The sequence below is a fragment of the Scylla paramamosain genome, chromosome 5, assembly GCF_035594125.1.
Source record: "Scylla paramamosain isolate STU-SP2022 chromosome 5, ASM3559412v1, whole genome shotgun sequence".
Classification (NCBI taxonomy): Eukaryota; Metazoa; Arthropoda; class Malacostraca; order Decapoda; family Portunidae; genus Scylla; species Scylla paramamosain.
The window spans coordinates 7,691,229-7,715,375 of record NC_087155.1 but is presented as its reverse complement, the minus strand read 5'-3'; the positions used below and the strand labels follow the sequence as shown (position 1 = coordinate 7,715,375).

Below are 24,147 nucleotides of genomic sequence, written 5' to 3'. Positions count from 1 at the left end.
AAGGTAAGCCTCAGTTACTCACAAAATTGAAGGCAAAATCAAATGGTTATATTGTGCTGTTTAAGTTACTTAATTTATTGAAGTCAGTGAAAACATATCAGCTTATGTAATGGAACAACAAAAAATGATATATAATTTATCAATACTAGAAGCAATGACATAGCTAACACCTTGAGAATGTTTCCCTGTACAAGGATTTTAATCCTCTGGCTTTTTAGGTAATGCTGCAATCTCAGCCTTGGTCACTACTGCATCCATTTCAATGAAGGTCTCCGTCAGTGTGTTTATCTGAGTGGTTGTTAAGGTAAACAACTTAAAAAAGATAAAAAAAAAAAATAATAATGTCAGAGAACATGTATTTTTCAGGAACTGAGATCATCAAGAAGAGCAAGTGGTTTACCCAACATGCACTGCCACTGTACAGACAAGGATCTGCTTAGGGAAAAAAAGGAAGAGCAGATTAGTCAACCTCCATCTTGAGGAAGAAGGGAGCCACTACAACTATCTACAGCATGCTTTGAAACTTTTTTTTTTTTTTCCATCTTTCTCAAAATTTTACTCAAACTGCAGCTCCAGTCTTTTCATACATACTTGTAGCTTTTGTTTGTTTATAAAAAAAAAATATATATATATATATATATATATATATATATATATATATATATATATATATATATATATATATATATATATATATATATATATATATATATATATATATATATATATATTTTTTTTATATATATATATATATATATTTTTTTTATATATATATTTTTTTTTTTTATCCTAAGAAATGATAGTGGATACTAGAAGTGAAATAAGTCATGAACAAGCTTGTGCCACATTTTTGTATGCTGCTTTTTCTGTGGAATTATCATGATAATGTAAAAAAAAAATGGTGGCATGTGATAGTTCTGAAGATGATGGTATTATTACACTTTACATGAGGCAAAAAGGAAGGATTTCTTGTCACAAAACTGTAGGCACAGGACAACAGTGGCTCTGCATCATGAGAGATTGAGAGAGAGAAAGAGAAAGTGTGTCCTCACAATGCCAAGCTGCTGTTATTCTGTGCTTTGAACTTGTTACTTACCACCCATCCTTTACATAACAACATTGTGTTTAGAAATGTTTATCACATACCACGATATAAAAAAATCATGATTCTATGAAGAAAGCAGAATAAAAAAAATGTTTGACTTTAAATTGCATCATCTATTATTTGTAAGTTTGAGCCTTTATTAACACATTCCTAATTCATTGTTATTATTCTGTTTAAAGATGCAGAAACCAAACAGTTAGTGAACTAAATAAGGAGGATAAAGAAAATAAATTGAAGTTTGAGACCAACTTACAGTCAGTGCCAAAAGTAATGGTAATGGTGCCACCTTGCAATACATTGATGCAAAAAAAAAAAAAAAAAAAAAAAAAGTGTCTTCCTAGATCTAGTACTTTGTGGGGAGTCCCTTATACTTTACACAACTTCCCAGGCATCTTGGAACAGATTCAGCCAGCTGCTGGAGGAGACAGAGCTCAAGGTTGTCCTATATGCACCTCCATGAGCTTAGGCCAGGTTAAAGTGTCCCTCCTCCTGGGGCACCTCTTGATGAGCCCCAGATGTTCTTGACAGGGTTAAGATCTAGGGAATTCCCCAGCCAGTCTTTGATGTAGTCAAAACACCAAGCTACTCCAGCCAGTCCATTAATAATTAATTTTGCTGTGTGGGTGGGTGCACTGTCCTGTTGGAACACCTTGGACTGGCAGCAGTCAAAGCAGTCCTCAAGGTATTTGGGAAGGAGCTCTAAGTAGCAGTCCTTGTTCACAGTTACAATCCTCAGCAGTACAACAATCTTCCCTGTCCCACAGTCCCCATACCATCACTGGATTAGGGTATTTGACTGTGGTTTGTGTGTACTTTGGCAAGTATAGATCCATATGCCTGGCCTCATCCACACCTTTCCTCCTCTATTTCCAGTCACTGTAAGAGTTGCCTAGTTAGTCGACAACACATGCTCCCATCTTTTCAGGTCCCAATTCAAGGATTTCTTATAAAATATAACCCTTTTCTGTCTTTGTTTCTTGACGAGCAATGGCTGGCAGTGTTCATCCTTGAAGCAGCATTTGATCATATGAATACTGACCTTCCTCAGCAGCAGACAATTCTTTCCCTTTATTTTTTTTTGCTGTTACATAGGGCTCAGCCTCCACTTGATGTAAGATGAGTTTGGAAGTCCTCATAGTTATTTTCCAGGATTTCCCAGAGCAAAATTTGTGATGGGGTAGATTCTCATCTCCAGCATCTGTGATTTTCTTACTCCAGCATTGGACTGTTTGGAGTGCAACTCCAATCAGAGTGAAAATTTCCTTATTACTTTTCCCTGATACAATCAGGGATGCAATAGCTGCGATTTTCTCCTTTGAGAGCTGTGATCCTTAAGGCATTGTCTGTACACAAACCAAACACTGAAGGCGGATCAAGTTGCAAGTTGCACACAATGACCATACCATAATCACAAAAAGTAGTCCTCATCACCAGTGCCTCAGGCACACAGGCGGGAAATCAGTATATGTGGCTGACAAAGCTCCACCTCCTGCTACCAACACCCTGTGTGCCAATACATTTGACGTTTTTCTTGGGTACAGATAGGGGGTACTTGATAAATTGTCAAAAGTAATGGCGTGCAAATTTCACATGAATACTTTCTGCACTGACTGTACATGCTATGCAGGAGACATGCTGATTGAAACTACTGACCAAAGATGGTATTACTAAAGTAGTAGGCTTCTGTTGCAAGCTACAAATTAATAAATTATGTAGACTTTTAACAAATAACGTAATGGCCCTCATTTGGTGTCAGTGGCCCTTTGTGGCTTTGGTGAGGAAAAGTGGCCAGAGAGGACTCCACCATCCATGGGTAACTGGGATTAAGATCATAAAAGGGAACAGACTATGTAAAAAGGTATAAGGTATTATAATTTCTATTAGAAGGCAAGGCAAGCAAGCTGTGTCAGCCTGCACAAATTTGCAAGCTGAGCATTGAATAGCTACTGCCAATTCACAATTCCAAACTGTTTTACATTAATATTGCAGTTACTGTGGGCTTCAGAGGCTGTATTACATCAGTTTTCTGGAATAACTAACAAATTAATGAATTGTGATAATACTTTGACAGCTTGTTTCATTCAGACTATGGATCAAGTAACAAAAGTTTATTTATATAATAAAGACACTGACTTTGTAAATTTACTAAGGAACAAGAATGTGCCAGCTGCAAGATGTATTTAGGCATCAATTAGGATGTTGTGATATCACTTGCTCAGTTTCTCTCCCTTAATATGACAGCAAAATAAAAGTGCATATTTTTATATAATTTACAAAAATTATGGGGAAGAAACTTCAGGAAATTCAGCTTAATGTAAATATCAGCTCATAATATGCTACAATGTCATGTAAACACAGCAGCTCATATTATGCTAGTGTCATGTTAAAGGCAGTGATAGCCTTTGTTGCTCCAAATATAGTAGCTTGCTAATACTGCTTTCAAATAACCAGGGAGATGCACAGTATAATGCTAATAGTGCCAAGAACTACTCGTATAGCATCATCTCTCAGTGGTGGGAAGGGTAACAGTGGGGTAGAGGCTACAGACATATCTGATCATGATGACATCCTGATATCTTCATGCATCTGATAGCTAAGGCAATAAATTCATTAGGGCAAGTGCCTTTATTATCCACTTGTTGTTTACAATGAAACCATAGTGATAAAAAAAATTATCTGTCTGAAATAATCTGTCAAAGTATGATCTTAAATCATCAGTTTGTTTCAGGGTTATTAGATAGTAAAAAATTATGTAATGTGGCCTTTGAAAACTATAGTTTTTAGTATTATACTAAAACTGATAAACAGCTTTTTATCACAAGAAATAAAAACAAATGAAAATTTATAAATGAATACACTAATGGCATAATTACAAAGTACATAATAGGCAATACTATTGTCAATCACATTTCACATCAGGACACATCTAAAATGTATTAAAACTTGTTCTTTGATGATTTTGCAGTCATTATACTCTGAGGAAGTCTCACTTGCTTGACAGCAATGTCAGTGATGTATAACCTACTAACCCAAGAAAAATGGACATATTGGCAATAATGTATATTTTCCAATAATGCATACTTTTTTTTTCTTCAATATCATCTTAATGTTGTGCACCATTAGCAATGCACAGTTTTGTACAAGATCTTGGAACCTGTTGCAGTAACTCATCATATATTTGTTAATTTCATCATTCATTTATAGTACTGTTAATTTTATCATTCATTTATAGTGCATTGGTAATATGTGTCCAGACTTTTGCATTATTATTATTATTTATTTATTTATTTTTATTTATTATTATTATTATTTATTTTTTGGGGAGGGAGCAGTTGGTCACTTAATATTACTCCTTTTATGATAGTTCAGAATCTTGTGCTCATTACCTTGAAAATACTTATCAACGTAAAACATAATGTGCTTATTACCTTGAAAATACTTATCAATGTAAAACATATTATGGAGTTGTAAATATTTATGATAGCAGCCAATAAACACTTGACTTACAAGCTCAGGTAGGCTCACAAACAGCTTTCTCAATTCAACTTCCCATGAACAGATTGTACTATCTTTCCCTTTTTTGTTAATGGTCTCTTCTCTTTTCTTACTCTTGGTTGTGGGTAGTGGAACCCTCTTTACCCACATTAATTTTTTCCTCTCTATAAGCGGGCCTGGCACAAATCACACTGACTTGTTGGAGCTCCTGTTCGAAATATGCATGAATTGAAGCTACAAAAAAAAAAAAAAAAAAAAAAAACACACACACACACACACACACACACACACACACACACACACACACACACACACACACACACACACATATAAAAATATAATGTATTCTTCATAAACATGACTCCATTCAGCACCTGCAGTTTGTTTTACTTGTTGGCCAAACACTTCTTGTGGTGGAACAAGATGGGTGTGTCCCATTTCTTGTGAGACAGCAGTGAACTATTTGTTTACATTCAGGGCTGTTATTTTATTTGTTTATTTATTTTTTTTCTTTATAAATATATATAGCTTTCATACAATTTTTTCTTGGCTTGCTTTTGTACTTTTAAGGTGTTTCACTAAATTATCATGATACTGTGTATATTACTTTTAGCATTTGCATCATTAATCAGCAGCTTATAAGCACAGAACCATATAGGTTAATATTAGGAGTACTCCTACAAGAATATAATATTTAAATTATGTGAAATTCTCTTTACATGTACCACTGATGAATAAGTAAACTGCAAGGTAAGTGTATTCCCACAAGGAATAATGTTAACACCTGTGGTTCTGTTCCATGAGCACACATAATAAACCACGGATATCTACAAGAACTCAGAAATCAGTGCTATAATCATATACATAATACAGACAATTTAAATTACTAAGCTGAAGCAAACTGCAAATACACAAACAAGCTGAAATGTATCAAAGCTAAAAATAATCAAATTATAAGAAAATAACTATAAAGATGCTGTATTTCTCTAAACAAACAAACAGCCTACTGCTGGTGGTGGGAGGTAAAGTCTATCATAAAGAATACAGCACAGTACACACCCATCTTGTTTCAACACTTATGGACTGCTTAAGGTGTGTCCAAACTATCGAGCATGCCCGACGGGCAAACAGTGATACCAGATCACAATGAGTAATGAGAATGAGGGTTGATGACGTCAGAAGCGGGAAAACCACAGGTAGGGATCTGGCAACAAACAGTACTACCAGATGTAGCTGAGCCCACAATATCTACTCCTTCACCGGGAAAAGACTGGCGGGCAAAGGTGTAAACTGATGAGTGGTGTCAAATACTGGTTCATGGTTCAGTTTCACTCTGACCCTGCTAAGGAGTCGGGTGCGGCACTTGTCTCACCATGCCGAACACAGTCGAGAGGAAGAAAATAGCCTTGTGTGGGATAATTCTTGGATTGTATATAAAAAAGAAAAAACGCTTCTGACGACACCTTCGTGCCTGCCACACCCTCCTTGGTATTGTATTGGAACGGGATCTGGTATCACTGTTTGCCCGTCGAGCATGCTCGATAGTGTGGACACACCTTTAGACAACAGCAGGTTAACCCACAGGTGTTTGGTTCAGCCACAGCTAAATTCAGTGCCCAATCCACAGGTGCTCAATGGAGTTGTTTTTATGAATCGTGCACATTTCATCCAAACCATGCACATCCAACCAAATTAATGGATATCTTGCCGTATATAAGTTATGTTGAACTACTGAATATCTAACCTTAAGTTAATGAGGTTATAATCACATGATTGTTTATGAACCAAAGTTGCCATGCACAGCCTCTCATACCGACACAAGCACACTTGATAAAAGGATACAATGTCATTATATTGGTTCAGCAAGTTCTTGATTTGTGTGCTCTGCTCAGTAGCCTTTTCCTCCGTATCTCTCTGATGACCATGCACAGTTGTCAATTCCTCATCCAAGTTAGCACAATCTGTGAGAAATACAGCAACTTGTCATAATTACAGTAAGAAAGTACTTGTTTTGGTTAGTTATGTATGGGTGTTTTGATTTATAAATGTAATGTTGCAGTGGCTATGTGTATATATGTATTATAAATTTTCTTTGTTTCCTACAAACATACTTAGACATGACTATTCACCAGACCATAGGACTGTTGACCTTGTTAGATTTTTATTTATTTATTTTTTTAATTAACCTAATACTTAGCAGCTGTGGCTTGATTTAATTTTCATGATACTTACTCTTCACCCTAGTTATAGTGGGGTCTCGTTATGATGGCTGTGGAAGATGCACTTGGTTTGTGCACCCCCATGACAAGTCAGTTCAAGTCATCCCTCTCATGTCACCCTTGTTCACTCTAACCTGAATTGTGATATACCTTCAGAAAATTGATGGAACAGTGCCCTCCTTGTGTAGTTGTGACTTGCTTAATGAGTGAAATGTCTCTCCCCAAGCGACCCCTCGACGAATTGCTCTTGCCACCACAAGCTTCCTCCTCCAAGAAGGATGACACAAGGATGACCCACATTGATTATGGCAACAACAATGCGTTCCCCATGGCTATGAACCTCACTCAGGACGCCAAAATCCCCATCCTCTAGGAGGAGGGTTGCAAGTTGGCAGGAAGCCACATGCACTGCACCCCACATGACTCACCAGGTTCAAGGCAGGAAGCACAGAGGAATATGCTGATGGGTACCAGGCCATCCTGGCCCTGGAGTGCAAGCATGAAGGGCCCATGATGATGACCATCAGGCCCAACCTGAGGGGCAAGTACATCCACACCCCTAGAGACACTAAGATAGCCCAACAGATGAACAGCAAATGAATACCATTGCCACTGAGGAGGTCCACATGGGCCTGAGGTTAGTGCTGCTGGACCCTGTGGAGAGGCAAACCAGGGGCATGGTGCAATTATACCCTTTGGACATGCCCCCAGAGGCAGTAAAGGCCCACCCCCATGTGGTGTCCAATGAGCACCTCTGTGCCACAAAGGGTGAGACCCCGACCCATTAAGTACTGGTGGAGATCTGGATCAGGGCCTTGGGTATGTCCTGAGGTCCTAAAACAGGGAGCCCCTACACTGCTACCAATGCCAATGTTATAACTACCACCAGAGGTGGTGCACTCTCTACACCAGATGCATCCCATCAAGGACTGTATTGTCAAGCACAAGGTGAACCAGGCCACCATGGCAAAGTGTCCAAACTGGCCAAAAGCATGATGTATGGCACTCTCACTGTCCTGAGATGCTGTAATGTATGCCTGGCGAGGAGAAGCAGCAGCAGTGAGTGGAGAGGCGTGGCAGCATTCCATCCCTATCCCTCCCAACCATCCCCAAGCTGAAGGAGCCCACCAAGCTATAGCCCATCCCCCTAATGAGCTGCAGAGCCAAGAGGATGATCCTTACTCACCTGCTGTGGTGCCTGGGGCTGCCTCACCTGCACATCTGCAACTTCACCTGATGTGTGGCCACCAGCAGCAGTATCATGGCCCCCTCCTGAGTCTGGTGGACATCCACCTTGTCATTCCCATGTTTCTGGACCTCAAGAAGGCATTTAAGCTGGCAAGTACTAACATCCTCCTGACTGCACTGGGGGGGAAGTTCATGCAGGGACACCTTTACTGACATCAACCTGCTGCTCTGCAGAAGACCTGAATGACCAGCTGAGAGCTACACTGAGCTGACCCCCTGGCAGCCACAGTTGTCACTGTGGAGCTGCTGGCCAGCAAGGCATAGTGCATGAAGGAGGAGCTGCAGTAGCATGTACTGAGAACAATGGCCCAGACCAACAGCCATGGCAGTGCTGCCTGCTACACAAATGGCTCCACAGACCCTGACAGAGGCACCATGGGCGCAGCAGTGGTTACCGGCTGGGAAGTGTTTGCCTAGAGGACACCTGGCCAGTGGTTGACTCTAGAGACAAGTTGATGATGCTCAAGTACGTACATCTGCACTGTCAGGAGGGGGCAATGATTTCTCACACGGACTCCGGATCTACACTACAGGTCCTGCAGCAGCTGGGGCTGCCCACCAACAATGTGCACTTTGTCACCAGCATTCTTGGGCACATCCAGAGCCTCGCTGTGCAAGGATGCCATGTGCAGCTCAATTGGATGCCGAGCCACATGGAATTACGCAGGAATAAGGCTGCCAATGAGGTTGGCCAGGCATGCTGCTGCCAGCAATGTCAAACAATTGCACTGATAGCTGGAAAGGATCTCAAGGCAGGTGGTGTGGTATGCTGAAGCCACCACCTACCAGCCACTGCTCCACTCACATCTGTACAGGAGGGATGCCAAGCTGCAGCACCATCTCCATCCCTACAGCACCCTGGAGGAGCTGTTTGAGAACTTCTGTGGCAGGCAGTGTGATCAATGTGGCCACAACTGCTACCCACCAAAGCACAAGTATCCTGAGGCTACATGTTGACAGCTAGCAGCACGAAAGGCCTGTCAGGGAAGCCCTTGTGGTGCATCAGGGGGGCAGACCAAGCTCCTGTAGCTTTTGGAGGTGCTATACAATGCCCCTCCTCCACACTGCACCCAGTGACATGAGCAGCAAGAAATTATGTATGCCACATCACAAGCAATGCCAGACAATGTGTTCCCCTAGTGAGGTTGGACACACAACAACATAGTGCTCCAGTGGTGAGCTTGTGGCCCAGTCACACTGTATTTTATTTATGTATCTTTTGTATTTATTACTTCCATGTATCTATTGTGTAAATAGAATAGAGAATAGTTACAGTGTGGAGACTGAGCGAGATATATAGCCATTCTGACCTTTGATATGTTGTGAGTCCAGGACATGTTTGAGGGAATTGAGGGTAATCAGTTGGTTATGGAAGGAGCGCAGTTGATCCTCACGACCAAGCACCAGATCCAACTTCACACTATCACACACTTCCAGCCCCTCGCCGTACTCTGGATCCAGGTATCGCTCCAACTCATCAACTGAGAAAGAAAGTAACTGTTAACATGCAGATTTAGAGGAAAATCCTTTATCCTTGCATATGCAAATCTGTGTACACAGGTGGCTACCTGCCAGGCCAATATTAATATTTTGTAAATGTTATTATATATAAGTAGTTTGATTACCTGGAATTATCCCAAAATTTAGTTTTTTAAGTTGGATAACTGTCTCACACACACACACACACACACACACACTACAAGGGAGAAGAGAAAGAGGAGACCTGATAACAAAGTATAAATCAGTAAATAATATAGAATAGACAGAAATGACTTGGTACCATAGAGGGAGGGAGAGAGACAGACAAGGGGGCATGGGAAGAAAATAAAGAAGAGTGGATGTTTGAGGGACATCAAGAAATACAGCTTACCATATAGAACTATTGAAATCTGGAATGATATGAAGGAAGAGGTAGTTGTGGCAAACAGTGTACACATGTTTAAAGAGGAACTGGATAAATATGGCTATGGAGACAGGACAAAATGAGCTTTGGCTCGTGTCCTGTACAATACAACTAAATAAATACACACACACACATCAAACCACTCTTACTCTAAAGTGTGTGTGTGTGTGTGTGTGTGTGTGTGTGTGTGTGTGTGTGTGTGTGTGTGTGTGTGTGTGTGTGTGTGTGTGTGTGTGTGTGTGTGTGTGTGTGTGTGTGTGTGTGTGTGTGTGTGTGTGTGTGTGTGTGTGTGTGTGTGTGTGTGTGTGTGTGTGTGTGTGTGTGTGTGTGTGTGTGTGTGTGTGTGTGTGTGTGTGTGTGTGTGTGTGTGTGTGTGTGTGTGTGTGTGTGTGTGTGTGTGTGTGTGTGTGTGTGTGTGTGTGTGTGTGTGTGTGTGTGTGTGTGTGTGTGTGTGTGTGTGTGTGTGTGTGTGTGTGTGTGTGTGTGTGTGTGTGTGTGTGTGTGTGTGTGTGTGTGTGTGTGTGTGTGTGTGTGTGTGTGTGTGTGTGTGTGTGTGTGTGTGTGTGTGTGTGTGTGTGTGTGTGTGTGTGTGTGTGTGTGTGTGTGTGTGTGTGTGTGTGTGTGTGTGTGTGTGTGTGTGTGTGTGTGTGTGTGTGTGTGTGTGTGTGTGTGTGTGTGTGTGTGTGTGTGTGTGTGTGTGTGTGTGTGTGTGTGTGTGTGTGTGTGTGTGTGTGTGTGTGTGTGTGTGTGTGTGTGTGTGTGTGTGTGTGTGTGTGTGTGTGTGTGTGTGTGTGTGTGTGTGTGTGTGTGTGTGTGTGTGTGTGTGTGTGTGTGTGTGTGTGTGTGTGTGTGTGTGTGTGTGTGTGTGTGTGTGTGTGTGTGTGTGTGTGTGTGTGTGTGTGTGTGTGTGTGTGTGTGTGTGTGTGTGTGTGTGTGTGTGTGTGTGTGTGTGTGTGTGTGTGTGTGTGTGTGTGTGTGTGTGTGTGTGTGTGTGTGTGTGTGTGTGTGTGTGTGTGTGTGTGTGTGTGTGTGTGTGTGTGTGTGTGTGTGTGTGTGTGTGTGTGTGTGTGTGTGTGTGTGTGTGTGTGTGTGTGTGTGTGTGTGTGTGTGTGTGTGTGTGTGTGTGTGTGTGTGTGTGTGTGTGTGTGTGTGTGTGTGTGTGTGTGTGTGTGTGTGTGTGTGTGTGTGTGTGTGTGTGTGTGTGTGTGTGTGTGTGTGTGTGTGTGTGTGTGTGTGTGTGTGTGTGTGTGTGTGTGTGTGTGTGTGTGTGTGTGTGTGTGTGTGTGTGTGTGTGTGTGTGTGTGTGTGTGTGTGTGTGTGTGTGTGTGTGTGTGTGTGTGTGTGTGTGTGTGTGTGTGTGTGTGTGTGTGTGTGTGTGTGTGTGTGTGTGTGTGTGTGTGTGTGTGTGTGTGTGTGTGTGTGTGTGTGTGTGTGTGTGTGTGTGTGTGTGTGTGTGTGTGTGTGTGTGTGTGTGTGTGTGTGTGTGTGTGTGTGTGTGTGTGTGTGTGTGTGTGTGTGTGTGTGTGTGTGTGTGTGTGTGTGTGTGTGTGTGTGTGTGTGTGAAGAAATTGTTTTCGGCACTCAGGAGTAATGTCAAGTCACCTGTGGCTCTCGATGACCCCCAATGCCATCACTACTGCACAACTGCATTTTTCCAGTAGCTTTTCTCAGCAACAAGATATGTAAGTGTTATGATCACCTTAATTTTGGCAGTAATTGGGTTACTCCTCTCTGTGTCCCTCTATAAGGCTTCCCTCACTATTTCAGCCTAAACATTATCTTCTGATAAGTTCTGTGTCACTATGTTCATTCAATACATCCTTTCTTAATGAATAATTTGTGAGCTGGAGATGTTGTGAAGCAGCCATCTTGGCTATTGGAGTGTCTGTCACAAGCCGCTGTGACAGGGTAGACAGGGTCTGGGCATGGATTAATCCATTTTCCATTGATTCCTATGGAGAAAATAGTTCCGTTTTTTTAACATTTCGGATTTCAAATGGCATTCAGGAACGAATTAAGTTTGAGAACTGAGGTTCCACTGTATATATTTAATGCAAATGATGCTAAATTGTTAAACAGTTGTTTGCAAATAAGTCTTACTTACTAAAAACAAGAATGAGCTGCTTAAGCTTATTAATGCATTTGGTAGTGTGCACAACATCAAAGTTCAAGGTAATTGTAAGGTGGTGATGTTTGAATGAAATAGTTGATTTTTACAAGTTCATATACAGTAAATAAGAATTATGTAATGTTAAAAGTAATGTGAAATACAACTGAATGGAGAAGTTATTTGAATTTAAGCATCTTGGTTCAACTATATGGAAACAGTATACGAGATGTAGAAAGGTGCAAGGGAAAGAAGTAGTTGTGTTCCTTAGGCATACAGGTCTGCAATGAATTACATGAATACTTGTATGTGCAAGTGAGATCTGGAATTAAAACAGATGAAATGAGACATCTAAGGTATACCTGTGGTGTGTGATAAATGAATCTGGTGTATGAAGAATGAAATAAAATTCAGTATGGAATAATGACATGAAATACATAGCTGTCAAAATAAGTAAGTAGACATGTTTGGGATCTTCCACAAATGATTGTTTATCAATTCTTTGCTTAGAATACTACCATGTACAGAATAATGATGTCAAAATTTGCTCAACTGTGGTAAGAAGAAACTGAAAAGACATGCAAGGTCAAATCCAATTACTTTCTCACATAAAAAGAAAATTATCTAGAAGAATATGAACTATTCCCTCACTGAGCCACTATTAAGTTAGACTCACCACATGATAGCAAGAGTAACACTCACGTCTCTTCATCACCATCATCATGCGATCCCTGGTGCCCAAAGCGCTCCCCAGACGACTGCCCAGAGAGGCCATCGTTGACACAACCTAAGGGGTCAAAGATTAAGAATGGTTTTATTCAAGGTTCTTTTTACTTACATGTATCTCTAGCATATGCTCAATTTAATTACAATCTTTTCCTTTCACATATAAGGTAGTATTCTAGAAAAAAAAAAAGGTGTACATATTATAGCAGTAAACTAGTAAAGATAAGCCCAAGTGAATTCTGAAGAGGGCATAAAACATTTGCCCTTTATAAAGTGACTTTTGGGATGACATTTAACATAATTCTGCAGACAAGTGGAACAAAGGAGAATAAGCCTGTAACTGCTATAAAGGATGTACGAGTAAGTCATCAGAACCCAAGGTAGACTCATGAAAGAATAAAGTGTATGCCCACTCCTTGATACTGTAGAGAGAGAGAGAGAGAGAGAGAGAGAGAGAGAGAGAGAGAGAGAGAGAGAGAGAGAGAGAGAGAGAGAGAGAGAGAGAGAGAGAGAGAGAGAGAGAGAGAGAGAGAGAGAGAGAGAGAGAGAGAGAGAGAGAGAGAGAGAGAGAATCAGTGTGAGCAAGTTGTAAGATCTTCAGGAAGAATAAAGGGAGATTAATTAATAATATCCCTACTTCTGAAGAAACAAATATTGCAAATTATCACCTTAGAGAGAGAGAGAGAGAGAGAGAGAGAGAGAGAGAGAGAGAGAGAGAGAGAGAGAGAGAGAGAGAGAGAGAGAGAGAGAGAGAGAGAGAGAGAGAGAGAGAGAGAGAGAGAGAGAGAGAGAATCAGTGTGAGCAAGTTGTAAGATCTTCAGGAAGAATAAAGGGAGATTAATTAATAATATCCCTACTTCTGAAGAAACAAATATTGCAAATTATCACCTTAGAGAGAGAGAGAGAGAGAGAGAGAGAGAGAGAGAGAGAGAGAGAGAGAGAGAGAGAGAGAGAGAGAGAGAGAGAGAGAGAGAGAGAGAGAGAGAGAGAGAGAGTAAACATGTATGGGGTGCCTCTTTATGGTATCCTTGTTTCCCATGCTGTCTCAACATGAACCCTTTTCAAGGTCCTGCAACACCTACACTTCCCTCCCTCACATAGCCACATCACAGTATACAGGGCAGCGATAGGGCAAGGAGATTTAACAAGTTGCTTGCTGTACATTAGACCCCAACACATAAGTTCATTGTAATCCTATCATACTTTACATATAAGAGAAATAAATATAATGTATTCATGATCAATGGATATGTCAAACTACCTAGTATTGTATTTAGCATTGTTTAGCACTGGCCTAGTGTGTGTGGCACATTCCTTATCATGCTGGACATTCAGTTCACAGTGTTGAGTGCAAGCAAGTAGTAATCTATATCACATTATTTGTATGATATGTTAAGTTAGACATAATAGTATATAACATCTCTTTACACAGTAATATTCTGCAAACAGAATGAAGTTTTTGTCATTTGATATAATTATGTGTCCTCACAGGTTTGACCAGGTTCAATAAATGCTTGTATCAATGTGAAGGGTCTGCTGTCATCCTTAATAGTCAAAAGTGTGGTCTTCACCGATATTCACCCAGGGCACCTTCAAGAATAGTGGAAGTGAGAACCACCATGTGTGTGTGTCTGTATGCAATGGGCAGTGGACAGAGAGTGAGTGAGCACCCAGCAGGCAGCCCTAGGTGGCCAGCAAGAGAAGCGGGCATCTGCCCCTCACAAGGCTTGAAGAGCGAGTGTGTGTGTAGTGGGCGAAGCCTTGTGAGACTGTCAGAGGAAGACATGGGTTTGAGCTAGACAATAATGCTCACCCACACTGAGAGTTTTGGAAAGTGAGTGCATGATGTGTACATTTGTTTAACCATTTAATGGATGGTGCCTAAACAGTGCTCTACCTATCTTGTCAAAACTTATGTGTGCCTAGTGTGGTAATAATTATTGAGATGAGGAATTTATGCTGGAAACGTTAGAAAGGAAATTAACAGTACCTAAGCCAAGGCTAAGCATTTATATTATCATGTGATAATAGATTTAAGGGATATTTGCAAAGAAATGGGGCTGACTTACACACAACGATACAGAGTGATGACTTGGGATATATGCCCTGAACAATTATTTTCTGTGACTGCTGTGGAGTTACAGAATATTGCCAGTCATGTCTGCATGTGATGATGCATTGGCAGTGGTGAGGATGACTTTTTTTTCTCCAGGGCTTGCACCTTAACACAATGTTTTTTTTTCTTCTTCTCTCATTAGCATAGTCCCTCTCCCACCACGTGCCTTTATCTAGTTCAGGCATTGGTCACATTGAATTGCCAGTTAGCTGATCTGGTCAAGAATCCTATCATTTAAATTTCAGGACGGCTTCACCAGCAGTGATGTGGAAGAGAAAAGGCTTCAGAAAGACTTCAGAACAGCTTCATCTTAAGAACGGCATCATTATGTCTTCTACATAGCTTCAGAAAGGTCATCTGCACACCTTTAGAAAGCGGTCTCAGAGCGACACCTGCAGATTCAAGCACCAGCCAACTTTACCTGATTACAAAAGCTGCATTGGATAAGAAAATGCCACTTGATGAAGCTTCAACTGAGAGTCCACAAGATTTTCCGATCGCTGTTCATGAAACGTGAAAAACCAGAAGAGACATCCCCTCCAGCCAAGACAGCTTTCACTTAAACGATGGAAAGCAAGTAGCAGACCAAGTGCCACTAAAGAACAGTTTCAACACACATATGTGCAAACGAAGGAGATGGTCAGGCAAGCACAAGTGTTCATGGAATGATTCAAGGGATTCAGTGAGTTGCCTCCTGCCAGAGAATTCTCCTTTGGTGCAAATCAGAATAAACCCTGATGCAGAACAAGGGGGAGGAGCTCTACCAGGGGAAGAGTACCAACCCAGAAAAAGTGGTAAAAGAACACTCAGCAGCACATTGAACTGAACTAGATTACACTCCTATGAGAGCAACAAATGCACAAGATGAGCAAAAGACACTAAAGTGACGACAAGCACTAAGAGGAGATAGACTCTCCGAAGTTCTTCCTTTATTGCAGCCAGTGCCAAGGTGCAACACTGAACAAGAAGGTGGCCCATTGCTGACTGACCCATGTAAGGGAGAAAAGGAAAATGAGGGAGGAGCTGGCAGTAGTGAAGACACATCAGGGGATTTGGCAAAAATGGATATCAATATGAAAGAAATTATGGTCACCATGAGACTGGCATGCATGCCAAGCCCCACATTTAGGGGAGATAGTTGTGGCGACTATCAGCAATTCAAGCAAACCTTCAAGATTATGTGGATACCATAGAATTGTCGGATAAGATGAAGCTCAAAATGTTCCTTTTAGTATATATTGGATCTGTCAAGCCTACACTACAAGGAAAACTGCAGGTAAAAAACTCAAAAACAGGATATAAGCTGGCCTTCAATCTCCTAGATGAAATACATGGGAACAAACTAATGTATGTCTAAGAACTTGTTCGGAAGGTTTGTTGCAGCCCAAGCATGAATCTAACCAAGATTCAAGATCTCAACAACCTGGTTTATGACCTCATGAACTGTGTAACCATCCTACAAGATCTAGGGTACTTGAAGGAAGTGGATACTGATGATGCATTGCCTACCATTGCTAGAATATTCAAAGGAAAACTGAGAGAATGCTATGAGATAAGAGTCTTTGAATACATAACAAGTCATAACAGATTATCCCCCAGAATTGAATGGTTGCAGAGGTTCCTTCAGGAAATGCTGAGTAGTGTGTGAATGTTAGCCATGTTGCAAAGTTGAGACAATGAGTGGAACTCTGTCTGTGAGAACAAGATCAACCTATATCAGGAAAGAAAGACAGTGTTATGAATGTCTCAGACAAGGTCAGAGAATGCCAGAGTGTTGGCAACACAAGCCATGTGGGGTCAAAGGCTGCACCCATGGCCACTCGCACCTCCTACACTTCACAAGTGTAGGGCAGGGCATCTTCAGAAGAGGCAGTGGCAAGTATGGAAAGTGGCCCATGAAGAATGAAGAGATTCTGTAGCTGGCAAAGCAAGCTGCAAAGTAGCAAACGACAGAGGGACGAGTGTTAGTCCTGCCCAAGCTCCTATCAGGGGTATCAGTTCACTGTGTTAAGTGCAAGCAAAGAGTAATCTATATCACATTATTTGTATCATGTGTTAAGTTTGACATAACAGGAAATAGCACCTGAGTAATATTCTGCACACAATGAAGTCTTGCTATTTGATAAAATTGTGTCCTAACAAGTCTGACCAGATTCAATAAATGTTGATGTCAATGTGACGGGTCTGCTGTCATCCTTAATAAATAATACCAGTTTTCAATTCATTTTTGATCCAAACAAAGTCTAGGCTTAAACAATACAATACTACAACAATAACCTTCCACATAGAGGATCAAGCCACACTAAACACAACACAGCAAGATGTCTGATGTTCTCCCACCTTGCTGAATAGTCAACAGGCTCATAAAGGATGTTGGTTGGAAGACACAATCCTGAAACATAGTGCATGACTATAACACTGATAAGCTACTCTGGGCTCTCATCAGGATTATTTCTAAACCCAAAAGAGATCATTAATGAAATTTTCATTATGTTTTCCGACATGGATGGTGTAGAATCCTTACTAAATTGTCACAAAAACCCACCCCCAAAAATTGGAATTTTTCAAAAACTTTCATTAAATGATGTTGAAAGTGGTTAAGACAGACATCAACATATTTGAAAATACAGACCGAAGATTCTGACCTCTTAAGAACATAACAGAATGAAGACACTGCAAAAGGCCAGTTGACCTACACAAAGCACTCCTGAGAGAAGGATGTGATGAGAGGTACAGAAGTCAATTAGAATGCATTCTCACAATTTGTAAAACTCTTGTGAGAGATGAAATTACAGTCCATGGCAACAGGAAGTCAATTTAAAATAACCTTCACCCTAAACACCACAGAATGTGAATTCTGCAAAGAGCAGCCTTATGACATCACTAAATCCTGTTTAAAGGATAACCAGTTGGCTGAAAAGATGTTTGTCAGGCTCAGGGTTCCTCCTCCTGTTCTGCACTGCCCAAATTGTAGAAGTGCCTTCATGGTAAAAAAGTAAATAAATAATAAATAAATAAATAAATAAATAAATAAATAAATAAATAAATAAAATAAATAATTAGTGATAATAATGATGATAATATAATGATATAGTCAGGTTGCCACTAACATGGAGGGTCTGGTTCCACTGATAGCCAACAATATACACAATTTACATTAGTTATAATGAAAGTAATGGCCTGGCTGTGACAGGCCCCCCAAATTAGAAAGATTTCCAGATTACCTAAAACACTCAAAAATCTTTTATGCATAACTGAAGGTAACAATATATATGAGTTCACAAAACATCAGAATGTTAATGAATAAAATCAAACACAATTTAGAAATAATCATTAAAAAATCATATGAAGCTACTATTTACACACCCAACTGATAAACACTCACTGTTGATACCACCTGCCTAAGTTTTGTATTCCTGACCAAATCACTTGTGAACATCATTAAAGGCTAACACTAACAATAGCTTATCAGTACAGTATAGAAATAATAATTAAAAAAAACTCCTGCTTGTCTAATACTGACTTTTTAACCATAAATCAGTGAATTATTTGTTGCTTTCTCCCAAACCAAAACATCCTGCATTCCCATGTGTTCTCAAGTTTGTTGGGTTGGAGGGAAGGGGGTACTTCTCCCTCACTTTATATTTACCTTCTAAGTGTATCTAAAGGTGTATGCAAAAAAATGGAAGAGAATAGACCAGTAATAAGGCCAGGAAAGGACTCGAGATAATTACCAAAACTATCATTCACAACAAGGATCGAAAGTCATAAGAAGATAGAAGATAATCTGTCAGTCACAACATGATCGGGAAAAGTCACAATGATGGAAAACAAAATCATCAGTCACAAAAAGATTAAAATTTTGGGAATAATCATTAAAGATGGGAAACAAAACTGTCAGACAAAAAAGCTAGGAAACAAAAGCACCAGTCACAAAAAAAGCTAGGAAATGAAGCAAAACAAAACTAAAAATGGATAATATTCAAATAACATTAGCATTCTTACCAGAGGGCTAAGTTAGGTTAGGCTGAGATTGATTAATTTAACAAAATTTACTGTTGACCCTTTCAGTGAAAAAAAATAAATAAATAAATAAAAAATAAAAAAAATATTACTTTAGGAGAGGACCATAATGCTCTACACATTTACAAATATTGTTTTTGATTAACTTTATGGATATTGAAAAACTTACTTTATTAAAGTTTTCATTGCAAATTAATGGTTTCTGTGATAAAGTGGTACCTTGGTATATGTCTGCTTTGGAATAAGTCCAGCTTGGTAAACGTCCTGTTTGGACACAAAAAAATTGCTTGGTATGTGACCTTATTTACCTCTCTTGAGACAAAGTCATGACTGTCCATGAGCGTTAGTATGCCTATTGCTACCATTCAGTGAACAACTTGTGCTATAACTCAGTGAATTTTCACAGTAAGGTTAAATCTTAATTTATTTTATCCAGTTGTTTTTGTATTTACTGTATTTCATGGCATATGAAGCACCTTTTTCATAAAAATGGCTCAAAAAATCACCCTGCATTTTGTATGCAAATCTGAAGCCTCCTGTAGATTTAATCTTGAAATTTCCTTCATTCATACACCCAAAGATTTACACCACTGTATTATAGGCAAGGGTGCTATATCATATTTTTCAACCATAATATGATGTAAGGAAGCAATGAAAATGAAAATGCGGCCCTGTTCAGTGATGTGCCAAGTGTTGTTGACATCTTCGCAGCTGGGCTTCATTGTTCACCTCACCTCCATGACTAGGCCACTATATCTGTTTTATTACTGCAATCATGTAGGATATTTTTACCACTGCGATAGCTTGCTTTTTGTTCAGCTGTACAGCTAGCTTGCTAAAAACATTACATGCTTAAATACATTTTTTTTTCTTTCCCCCTGAATATGCCTGGCTGAAATGGGGGTGCATCTTATATGCCATCAAATACTGTATGTATTTCAGTATCCAGCAATGTTTAAATTATTTTATACAACCCCATCAATGTACTGTATAGTATGCCAATAAGATTTTTTTTTTCATGGGAATGGATTAATCACTTACCCTTTATTTCTTATGAAAAAATTTGTTTGGTATATGTCCAAGGATCTAGAAGGATTTAAAGATGTATACCAAGGTGCCACTGTATATGGAATTTTTGTTAGGTGATCTGCGTTGCTTATAGGTTAGGTTAGGTTAGGATTGCCTTCTTTTAAGCTATCATCTCAATTCAAGTATCCTAAAATTACCATTTTTGTGTTCCCTGCCCATAAACCCTGCTTCCCAACAAGTTCCCAATATTGTAGGGGGATGAGGGGAATTGAAAATTAAGTATTTCTGACATAATTTTGTGCCCAAAATCCTCTCTCTCTCTCTCTCTCTCTCTCTCTGTGTGTGTGTGTGTGTGTGTGTGTGTGTGTGTGTGTGTGTGTGTGTGTGTGTGTGTGTGTGTGTGTGTGTGTGTGTGTATATATATATATATATATATATATATATATATATATATATATATATATATATATATATATATATATATATATATATATATGACATGGGCATGATTATAAAAAATAATTGTGACTTGATTTTGATTATGGTCTGGAATACTTTTTTTGACTGTGATTAAATTATGATCACTTTAATTTTGCTATTTTTATTATGATTATTATTTTCTTTTTGTGCATGATTAGGATTAGATTATGAGTGTAATCACATTTTGCTGTGATTATTTATAAAAAGATAATGATTAGCAATGATTAAATACTATGCCTAAATAGGTACCAAATTACATCTATTAGGTGCACTGTTCCATATTTGAGCACAGTAATATAACCATTTAAATCACTTAATAACTAATGGTATTAGTAAATACATTGTGTGTAAGAGGTTTTATTTGTTTTTGCTTTACAGTACATAATACTATGAATTTATTTTAAATCATGAACACAGGCTTTCACAGCAATAATGAAAACAAAGTATTTCTCTTTGGAAAATACAGAACTTGTTATACACATGATTTCTTATAGGCTAGGTTATTTCTCATGTAATGTCTAATTTACTATGTGTTGGTTATACTTGATAAACATCAACTCCTCAAAGTGAACATCATTCAGTCTGCATTGTTCAAGATGAAAGACTTTTCCAACAATAGAGAAAAGTCTCTCAATTGGAGCTGATGATGCTGGGATACACAGATAACGGAGAGCCAGTATAGTTAGTTGAGGTATTTAATGTTGACTGATTCTGTTCCCAGAAGAGAAGGGGATCACTGTCATCCTCTGTTCTTGGCTGACTCAGGTAGGATTCTACTTGTGATAAAGTTGACATTAATGTACAGAGATTCATGACGGTGTCATGAATCTGAACATCTTGCACTTCTTTGTAAGGGCCTACTTATTTTCCTGAAGGGAACCCTTTTCTTCAATGGTAATAGGCATAATTTTATCAACTTTAGACTTCAGTAGGGATTTCATGAACATGACTTCTTCTGGTGAGCACCAGTCATCTTAAAGTGTGGATCTAGGAGTGAAGCCAGCTGAAACATCTACATGTCTTCATAGATCTTCAGTCTTTTCTCAATTGAGCTTTTGAGAGTAGTAATCATCTTTGACTTGTATGTCTGTGACAGTTGTTCAAGCTCAGCTTTCAGTCCATGAATGCACAGAATTACTTTGCTTGACGTTATAACATTCTCTCCCTGACACTCTAGAGTTGTTACTTCAAATGGTGTCAAGATGCCTGTTATTTCCTTGATGAGATTAAGTTCATATTTGGTTAGCTTTACTGGACAGTTTAACTGATCAAGCTTGGCTGGATCAATATTCAGAAGGGAATGAAGCATCTTGTTACTGCAGTTCCATCAGGTTGCATTTTTGGCCTGAGGTCTACATTCACCTTTGAGAATGTCAGATGCCAGTGCACAATGATGAATGTGTGATACTAGACATGAGGCTTTTCCAATGACTCCTGATACAGGCCCTGCTTCTTCAGCCCCATCTTTCACAGTAATTTGTAAAGTATGAACAAAACATCTGACATGCTCAAGCAATAGCTCCAGGAACTTCTCATTGTTATCAGGAATGATGAAGGTGTCATCCAACTCTTCGCTTTCACTGTCTTGATTAGTGTCTGCATCATCCAGACCAGGAAGTGTCACAAATGCTCTAAGCATATTGCTGGCACTGTTGGTTACAATTGTCAAAATCTTTGTTTCTAAGTTAAAGCTAGTGATGATTCTGATGAATCTTTTCTGCAATGTGGGTAGTTTGTTTATGAAGGTGACGGCATGATACAATTACATGTTACCTTACTTTCATGCGAGTATGAAAATTTGAAGTCCATTGAATGTTACCATTAACAACCCTGTCACAGTGCTTGCATTTCAGTTTCACTTGAATAGTAGGATCTGCCTTGGAGCTGCTATGAAAATGGTCCAGTATTGATTTCCCCATGATGATCTAGAGATGTACTTGAGGAGGAGTGGAGTGGAGTGATGAGTCTACCAGCTGTCTGCCTTAAATAAGCCAGCAACGTGTGCATGTACAAATGTGTTGTTTGCCTTACATAGCCAGCAGCATATGCATGTATAAACATGTTGAGTGATACAGTACTACAAAACACAACTGATACACACATTAAAGTGATTACACAGACATGTTTCACATGTTGTCTGTGGCTGTGCACTCCCACACCAGCCTGGTAGCAATCACTTTTACCAGTACTGCATTTCCAGTCTGATGAAACATATATAGGCTTCGTGTGCATTTGACTGATACTTGTATATCATGGGAGACAACCAAGTAAAAGCATGAGATGGTGCTAAGCTTTCAAAACATACTTGGACTTAAAAGTGAAGTACTTCATGGAAATTACAAAGAAATAATCACAATAATTAAATTTTAATCACTGGTTATTAACAAGAAAAATATGATTATGATTTCATATTATTATGTAATCAGAGCCATGGATTATGATTTTTTTTATTAGTAATCATAATCATGCCCATGTCTGATATATATATATAAAACAGCAACAAATAGTTTCGTATTCAAATTGCAGTTTGATCCTATTGTATAAATTTACCAAAATCACATATTTGCCAGAAAACTGATAATCACTGTCTGAAAATTAGTAGACTCGGGTTATTTATACAATACCCCTCCTGTCACAAAAAGATGATAACAAAGCCACCAGTCACAATGGGCACGAGACGAGACCCAAAACACCACCTACACTGAGTGCTTGTGCATGTCAACACACCTGCAAACATTTGAACACTCAACACATCACTAAACACACACCTCACCAAATTCCAACAATGTAAAAATGGTGCTTCAATAAAGAAAAAAGGTGAATATCAATCTGAACACCTATCATTACAACCTTGGCTGGGATGACTCACACCTGCCGACACATTTACCTGTCCCTCCTCCCCCACCATGGCATTAATACTCTACATTTATTTAGTACACATGTGGATTAATGTTTACTACACCTCAGGGTACTCCTCATCTTTGGGTAGAGGGCCGAATATCTTCTCCTCGAGTAATTTCACCCGGTTCTCCAGATCTGTCAATCCCCGCCCCTCCGCCATCTTGGTCTGATGATGATGATGGTGGTGGTGGTTGTTTCCAATAATTGACTCTCTTTACTTTATACGGGTAAACATTTTTTTTGTATATATATATATATATATATATATATATATATATATATATATATATATATATATATATATATATATATATATATATATATATATATATATATATATATATATATATGCATGGAGAACTTTGTCTGAACGCAATTAAATACACAAAAACTTAGATAATACATGTAGAGTAATACTAATTATAAAATGTCTTATCAAGTGTTAATTTTCACATTCTGATCCCAAAATTGTTCTGCCTGCTTTTAGCTAAAAAAAAAAAAAATGTCATTATCGTTAACCAGTAGTACATCGTCATTTGTAATTTAATCTGATGAAATATTTGAACATCGGATTACTTCTTATAAGCTTTACTTTGTGCTGCTTTCCTCCTGTATTGTGAATGTATACACAAAAGTACAAATTTCGTCTTTTCCTCTCTCCTTCCCCCCCACCACACGTCTAAATGTGATGATCAGCCATTCTAGCCAGTCTGGAGAAACAGCAGTTATATGAGTATGATCCAAATTTATGATGTTATAGTGCATGTTCAGAATTTACCCTTCTCTCTGTTAGT

At 39.1% G+C, this 24,147-nt stretch overlaps 1 protein-coding gene across 1 annotated transcript; it reads right to left on the bottom strand.

Annotated features, from left to right (window-relative positions):
- Positions 1–55: 55 nt before the first annotated feature.
- LOC135100479 (uncharacterized) lies at positions 56–23,569 on the bottom strand. The gene is made up of 5 exons (XM_064003440.1): positions 23,415–23,569; positions 12,780–12,864; positions 9,378–9,548; positions 6,443–6,561; positions 56–288 (listed from the first exon to the last, which is right to left on the bottom strand). The coding sequence occupies exons 1-5, from the start codon at positions 23,511–23,513 to the stop codon at positions 199–201; spliced, it is 564 nt and encodes a 187-aa protein (XP_063859510.1). The 5' UTR covers positions 23,514–23,569; the 3' UTR covers positions 56–198.
- Positions 23,570–24,147: the final 578 nt, after the last annotated feature.